The 8,541-nt window shown below is 40.4% G+C and overlaps 1 protein-coding gene across 1 annotated transcript; it reads left to right on the top strand.

The window, feature by feature from the left end:
• Positions 1–5,021: 5,021 nt before the first annotated feature.
• LOC130859344 (gamma-crystallin F-like) lies at positions 5,022–7,415 on the top strand. The gene is made up of 3 exons (XM_057746685.1): positions 5,022–5,030; positions 5,112–5,354; positions 7,143–7,415. Exons 1-3 carry the CDS (start codon positions 5,022–5,024, stop codon positions 7,413–7,415), a joined length of 525 nt encoding a protein of 174 aa, XP_057602668.1.
• Positions 7,416–8,541: the final 1,126 nt, after the last annotated feature.

Genomic DNA, 8,541 nt, shown 5'->3' with positions numbered 1-8,541 from the left:
CAAAATATACAAGCAGCTCATGAAGCTTAATACCAAAAAAGCAAATAACCCAATCCACAAATGGGCAGAAGACCTAAATAGACATTTCTCCAAAGAAGACATACAGATGGCCAACACACACATGAAAAGATGCTCAACATCACTCATCATCAGAGAAATGCAAGTCAAAGCCACAATGAGGTATCACCTCACACCAATCAGAATGGCCATCATCACAAAGTCTGGAAACAACAAATGTTGGAGAGGGTGTGGAGAAAAGGGAACTCTCCTGCACTGTTGGTGGGAATGTAAGTTGGTACAGCCACTATGGAAAACAGTTTGGAGGTTCCTTAAAAAACTACAAATAGAACTACCATATGATCCAGTCATCCCACTCCTGGGCATATACCCAAAGAAAACCATAATCCCCAAAGAAACTTGTACCATAATGTTTATTGCAGCACTCTTTACAATAGCCAGGACATGGAAGCAACCTAAATGCCCATCAACAAATGAATGGATACAGAAGATGTGGCATATATATACAATGGAATATTACTCAGGTATAAAAAGGGATGAGATGGAGCTATATGTAATGAGGTGGATAGAACTACAATCTGTTATACAGAGTGAAGTAAGTCAGAAAGAGAAAGACAAATATTGTATGCTAACTCACATATACGGAATCTAAAAATGGTACTGATGAACTCAGTGACAAGAACAAGGATGCAGATACAGAGAATGGACTGGAGAACTCGAGGTATGGGAGGGGGCGGGGGGTGAAGGGAAAACTGAGACGAAGCGAGAGAGTAGCACAGACATATATATACTACCAACTGTAAAATAGTCAGTGGGAAGTTGTATAACAAAGGGAGTCCAACTCGAGAATGGAAGATGCCTTAGAGGACTGGGGCAGGGAGGGTGGGGGGGACTCGAGGGGGGGGCGTCAAGGAAGGGAGGGAATATGGGGATATGTGTATAAAAACAGATGATTGAACCTGGTGTACCCCCAAAAAAATAAAAAATAAAAGAAAAAATTGGCTAAAAAAAATAAAGTTCATACATTTCAATTAAAAAAAAATACTAAATGTATTTTAATCATACATCATTTTATTATGTATCACAACTCAAATATTTTAAAATATATTATCATATATTCTGTTGCAGTGTTTTAGTAAGCAATATTATTTAATTTTAGAATTCAGAATTATTTTTTTGTTGTACCAGCCAATTTTTTTTAAATTTTCCTATTTTTTTATATATAGGCCAATTATATTAGTATTTTTTCATTTTCCTTCTTAGAAAAAAATGCAGACTTCGTTTTGTTGAAGTTGATTTACATAACAATTTATTTAATAATGACATACAAAAAGCTCTTAGAGAAAAAAAGAATAACAATTGACAAAAATTTTCTCTAGGCTATAATTGATTAGATTTTCTTATTTATATTTTGTCAAAAAGATGTTGCTTTTTAGGACATGAGTGACAGCAGCACGACGAAATGAAGGGTAAGATATGAATCATGATTTCTTTGTGATGTTTATTGGTTTAGGTTTTTATTTTGCTTAGGCCTTAATATTTTAAGACTTCTTTTTCAGAAGGCTGCTATAATTTCTAGTTTAACTGTTAGTGACTATTTGGTAAAGAAAGATAATTGCTAAAATTTTTACAATAAAAAAATTCACCAATCTCGCTCCCTGAGTATTTTTAATATTTTTTTTCTTGGTTTATTCAATTATTTGACATCAGTTATTTAAATATATTATGCTTTAATCCTTTTTGAAAAAATAGTTTGATGATTTTAAAATAGAAAAAAATAATATACTTTAAATGTAAGTTTATTTTCTCCTCTGCTATTTTGGGGTAGAATTCTTTTCCAGTAAATATATTTTTATCACAGTTGTATTTAGAATTTGAATAACTTAAAATCCATATGATGGAATTTACTTCTTTCCTCTTTTTCTTATTACCTCGAAATTGAGAATTTTATTTCAATTTTAGCATCTATCTTAGCATGCTGATATAAGGGGCAAATATTTTATACATATTTTGTACAGTCTATATTTCACAACTGCTGTCGCAAATTGATCAAGCATGAATTTCCTTTAAATTATTTCTTGCTTTTAGCATGAATACTATAACTTTATTAAAAGCAAATAGTTCTCAAATTAAATATGCAGATGGTTTGTAAGGCCTTGATAGAAGACAATTGTGATGGACATTTGCCTCGACTGATTGATATTCAGGCTAATAATGCTTTTTATGTATACACCTAGCTCCCTTGAGAACCTTGGTATCTTTCTGTGACCAGTGTTAGGGAATTTCAGCTGCTTCTTAGTGAAACAAACTCGATTACAGAATTTCATGGTATAGCATATGATTTAGAGTAAAAATATAATTTGTTGACTTTAAATTCTTTATTCTCAGAATGCTTTAAAAATACTTCAGAAAAGAATACAATTACTAGGAAATTCATTATTTGATACATATCTTGGGAAAATAAACATTGATCAAAAGGTTCAAATATTAAAACAGTCAGTTGGGAGAAAGTTTGCCACATCCTTATGGGAAAACCTGCTATAAGCCTTCAGAAGATAAACCCTGCTGATTCAAGTTTTTCACATTTTCTTGCCAACATACTTTGTATTACATGCTTTATTTGACAATGCTTCAATTCCCAACTTTACCCTTCATTATTTTCTAAAAGATGGCTGTTATTGTTTTTGTTTTTTCCCAAGAGCTTAGAGAAAAGCTTAAATGCCTTAGTAGCACATTCGGAGGATGCAGGATAAGAACAAATCATACTCTTGCTAACCTCTGTGCCCAATGTCTCTATAATACATGTCTGTTTCTGTTCATACAGTAATAAAATCTTTCCCCATGATTTCCTAACTAATATAAATTGATGCTATCCATTTTCAGTCTCTGAAAAGCTTTACTTAAGAAGAAATCTACTCAGCATTAAACTCTGCAGGTAAGAAGATTGCGGGTGATGGTGAAATTTAAAAAGCAACATGAATAACTTTAATCCTCAATGATCTAAAAAACAAACAAACCAATAAATCCCTAAGTTAATCTTCAAATGAAACAACTTCATCTTCAAACAACCATTTAGAAAGCTTCAAAACAGAGCCCCAAACTGCAGTCAAACTGATTTTGTCAAAGACCAGTTTTAGTGCATTCTATTTGCCAGCTCTTCACAGCCCCTTCTCACTGGCCCACTGTTCACAGGCTAATCTGTGGTCATCCAGAACTTTCCATGTGATAGCCACCTCATTCTTTTTCTCTTTGGCCCAGTGCCATGATCCAGTGTTTCCAGACTTTATCACATCAGGATTTATCAGGAGTGTGTTTCATTCTCTCAAGATATTTTCACAAGAAATTAGCAAGCTGTCCTGGGAAACTCATCTACACTGATCTGTAAAGGGAAAGCAATTTCATTATGTACTATGGTTAGCAGGTAAAATATCTGTATTTTAAATGGCACTATGAGAATCACAATACCTTGAATCCATGGCCTTCAAATATTTTTTTTTAATTGTCATCATCTAGTAATAAAACCCTGTTTTCAAACAATGTGTTACATAAAACAGATAAAAGTGAAAATACTCTGGTTAAAGTAGGGGATAGGATAGGCACACTCCTTCTTTCCCTCCTCCTTGCTCTCTGCGTGTCCCCTGAGCATCTCTGAAGAATTTCTGCAGTTATACAAACCCAGCCTGCAAACAATCTCATTAATGCAGTGGGGTTATTGCTGGTGAGAATGCCAGGTATATGGCCAGCACTTTTAGACCAGTGGTTTTCAACAGGGATTGATTTTGTCTCCCATGGAGACTTCTGGAAATATTTGAACACATTTTTGGTTGTCATAGCTTGGAGGAAGGAAGCAGGTGCTACCGGCTTCTAGTGGGTAGTGGACAGGGTGTTGTTAATGTACAATGCACAGGACAGCCCCCCACAAAAGAGAGTTTTTCAGCCTAAAATGTCACAATAGTACTGAGGTTGAGAAAACCTGCTCTAAAGAGAGTAGGGGACCAGGAGCTGCTGGGGGTGGGGGGAAGAAAGGGGGACTTTGAGTGGAGGAAGGAAGACGCCAGCCCCTGGAGTCAGAGCCTTAACTAGTGAGTGACCAGGGCTTGCCCAGGGCTGGGAAAGGCAGAGAGGGCAGAAGTTTTACAAAATGATGGGCTTTAAAAGTTTGTTATATTTGCAGGTTAACTTGCATTTGTCAGCAGCTAGATCCAAACAAATAAGCTTAGCACTTAGCAAAAATATTAAATAGAAATTTACTGTATAACTAATAACCAGCCACGAGTCACCTCATGAACTCCAAAGTTGAGGGCTTCCTGCCTGTGGAGCGGGAGGCACCGGGTGCGGCTGGAGGTGGCCCTGGTCCAGTCTCCAGGGAGCAGATGCAAGCCAGGTGCCTAAACAAGGGTCCAACCCCCATCACCTTTCCTCCCTCTGAGGTAATGTCTGCTGTACCCGGTCATCAGCGGGGAGGATGGTAGGAGATTCTCTTAGAGGAGAAGCTCATCCTCCTTCAAACGTCCTGTGGAGAAGGCAGGTGCATCCCACGTCCCACATCCTCACACCAAGGAAATGCTCTCTCCTCTAAACACCTCCTGCTGCAGTCCATTCTGACCTCTGACTTGGTCACTACCCGCTGCTGTTCCCCAAAAAGAGATCATTTTGAGATGTAAAAAGGTTAAAAAATATTTCATTACAAGTATTAACACGGTTAAGCGCTTTTGCTCGGTTCCAGTCTCCTGAATAGGCTTCATTTAAAGGCCCCAGAGGCACCAAGTGACAGTTTTACGCGGGTCATCAGTTCGAAAGCTCTGGAGAGTCTAAGAGAAAACATGCAATAAGTCCCCCACCCCACCCCCGCCGTCATTATATAGAAAAGAGAGAGAGAGAGGAAATCCTCCTCACCCGGGGGCCCCTTTTGTGTTGTTCCTGCCAACGCAGCAGCCCTCCTGCTATATAGAGGCGCGCGCCGGCCCCACCGCACTGAACTCGCATCCCCGCGTGCAGCCGCCATGGGGAAGGTGAGCCCCGCGCCGGCCGGGAGGGGCCCGCAGCCGCGCTGCAGGCCAGGCCTCTGAGCCCTGTCCTTCCCTTCCTTGCAGATCACCTTCTACGAGGACCGGGGCTTCCAGGGCCGCCACTACGAGTGCAGCAGCGACCACTCCAACCTGCAGCCCTACTTCAGCCGCTGCAACTCCATCCGAGTGGACAGCGGCTGCTGGATGATCTATGAGCAGCCCAACTACCTGGGCTGCCAGTACTTCCTGCGGCGCGGCGACTACCCCGACTACCAGCAGTGGATGGGCCTCAGCGACTCGGTCCGCTCCTGCCGCCTCATCCCCCACGTGAGTCCCGTTCCCCTGGGCCTGCTGTGTCCTCGAGCCACACCCATGCCCCGGGCGCAGTGGTCAGACTGTAGGGCGGTGGCCTTCTTTGGCTGGCTTTACCCGGCTTCCCTTTCCCTTTATTACTATCTCTAAGGTTTCTTTCCACTGAAAAATTAAGTGATGCAATGCTCTTAATTGAAAATGTATTTTCCTTTGCTAAAATTAAACTCACCTTCACTGGGAAAAAGTGGTGCAGGGTGTTTGTTCAGAGTGTCTATGCCACAAGTGATGAATAAGCAACAGATGAACTCCTCACACTCAGGTGGCCTTAGGTTAGTTACTGGGCTATTTCTCTCCTTCCTCATCGGAAAAACGGGGCTACTAGAGCAGCTGATTCAGAGAGCTGAGATGAGATTGAAAGGAGATTACCTGGCACCTGGCAAGCCACCCTCTGCTCCAAATATTAACGATTTTAAACATCAAGCATTTCTCAAGTTCTGCTTTTTGACTAGGTAAAACAAATAACCAACAATGTGATTCCAGTAGCTCCTGCAAAGCCCACTGCTATCCAAGTAAAGCTCGAGCAGCCTGGAATTCCACAGTTAAGGATGCTTTCATTTGACTATGACAGAGTCCTGTGGAAAATGTACCACTTTGTATAGGTTTGAAACCCCCTCAGAGGGTTTAAATCCTTGATAGGACCCAGACTGGCATTTGAAGTCTGGAAATCTGGGCTTCCACTTTCCAGTCCTGACTCTTCTGATTACAGCCTGAAAGCTCTAGTCATTAGTTTCTCGTAAAAGAAGAAAAGACTTTGAATGGTTGCTCTACGTGTGTCAGGGTGTTGTGAAGATCAAATTAGATAACGGACATGTGGGTCCTTTGCAAACCATGGAAGATCCCTTATTAGCAGTTTTTTATATCTCAGGATGAATTGCTTATGAGAACCTTTCCTAAGGAGGATTTAATGGTGGACGAAGGAAGACATTGAATGGGTACTGCTGGGAAGGAACAAGCAGATAAGAGAACAAATGCTCAAGAAAAGGCAGATAGGATTTGCCCAGGACTGACAGCCCGCCCTTCCATTTTCCTAAAGGTTTTATAATCTATTGATCTAACAGACCTCCTTCATGATCTTGAACTTCTATTTTTATTGATTACCTAAAAGTATTTTGCCTGACCATATATTAGAGCTGAGCATTGAAACCTAATCATTACAATGGCTCTTGTTTTTCAGGATTTTAGAATAGTAAAACTCAAAGCAGAAAGGAATGGATTAAGGATTTGCCTGGGCTGGACAACCACCAATCTGTACCCCACTTTGGGGAGAGCAATTAGACTTCCTCTCTCCCCAGCCTCTTCTAATGCTATTGAGATCCAAAATAATGTCTTTTGCCAGGGATATATTTGCCTTTTTATTTTAATATCTAATTATTTTTATATCCTCCAAGGGGAGCTCCAGACCACCGTAAGTCTATAAAGGAGAGAGTGAAAATTATATATAAAAATTGTTACTTAAGAATGGTACTGAGTAGGTACTAAATGTGGTTCATGTAAGTTGTGGTCCTAGAAAACTCTATGAAGCACCATGCATATCTTGATCTATGTGAATGGTACTCTCTTCAGTTTTGCAGTGTGTAATCTACCCAACTGTACACAGTGGCCCTAGTGTTGGCTATCTTTTTAGTTTGTTGTCTTTGATACAGAAAAAATTTTAAAATGCCCATTCCCCCAGGGGTGTGAGTGATGGGTTGCTAAAGGCTAGGTTTTCTGACTTTTCTCATCTGCTGATCCCTGAACCCACAGACCAGCTCCCACCGTCTGAGGATCTACGAGCGAGAGGACTACCGAGGCCAGACAGTGGAGATCACAGAGGACTGCTCCTCGCTCTATGACCGCTTCCACTTCAATGAGATCCACTCCCTTCACGTGCTGGAGGGCTGGTGGGTCCTCTACGAGATGCCCAACTACCGGGGGCGGCAGTACCTGCTGAGGCCGGGGGACTACAGGCGCCACCACGACTGGGGGGCTCTGGATGCCAGAGTGGGCTCCTTGAGGAGAGCCGTGGATGTCTATTGAAATATTTTTACTCTATCCTTTTTCCCATCTGAAAGCTAATAAAATATTTCTTGTGTGTTCCATGCAGTAACGTGGTCCTCTTTTCCTTTCAGACTCCTTGGAAGGGCTCAGCAAAAATAAAACTGGGAATAATGTGGATTTTCTTACAAGTTTCAGTGGAAAGGGTGGTGTGCGGTAGCAGTTAAGGGGACAGGCTCTGGAGCCAGAATGCCTGAGTCCACATCCACTTACTAGCTTCACACAATCGGCAAGTTACTTAGCATTTCTGTGCTTCAGTTTCCTAATTTGTAAAACTCAGTGTAATAATACTTTATTTCATAAGTTTGTGGTGTGGATTAAATGAGTTAATATTTGAAAATCACTTACACATTTTAGCTTTGTATATCGTATATTAGTTTCTAGGAAACTGTTCTGTAAGCTTGTTGGTGAAACATCTGGTCACCTTCTTAGTACCCTTTTCTTCGTAAAATTCCCTTTTGAGGTTTGCATTCAGTTAGATGGCTAAGTGAAATTGCACCAGAGGGAGACAGAGTTAGATGAGATAGACGTGTCTTCGGTGTAAATACATATGACTGTCTGAATAGATTTACTAACATATGTGTATCCAGAGCACAAGTATAACCAAGTGCCACCTTAATATACAGCCCAAAGGACGCTTCCAAACATTTTTCTACTTAGGGGAGGTACAAAGCATTCAGGTAATGTGCACTGATTAAAATGAGCACAGTGGGACTGAAGTGAAGGCACAAGATACAGGAAACAACACGCAATCATGCAAAGTTCTTAAATCTACTGTCGGCTAGGTTGATATTGTCCCCATACTTGGATCAATTTTTATTACCTCTAGCTCATGAATCAACATTTGGTAATAACCATATCACCAGGAAAGAGAAAGGTAACATGGGAACTAATCACTTAATTGAATTCAAAATTTCTTTAAGGAAGATGAAGTTTATCAAATGAAATCTGAGTCGGTATTCTATTACCCTACTGGATTTTCTTTAATTGAAAATACTAGCTTTCTCGATTTCAGATGTTTACACATAACTGAGAAAAAACAAATTGCTTCCCAGCCTAGGGGTTTAACTTAATTGTGAAAATGACAACTTCCTGTTGAAATAAGTTC

Source organism: Hippopotamus amphibius, chromosome 8, assembly GCF_030028045.1.
Source record: "Hippopotamus amphibius kiboko isolate mHipAmp2 chromosome 8, mHipAmp2.hap2, whole genome shotgun sequence".
Taxonomy (NCBI): Eukaryota; Metazoa; Chordata; class Mammalia; order Artiodactyla; family Hippopotamidae; genus Hippopotamus; species Hippopotamus amphibius.
Note: the sequence above shows the minus strand (reverse complement) of the source record. Positions and strands in the feature narration are given on the sequence as shown.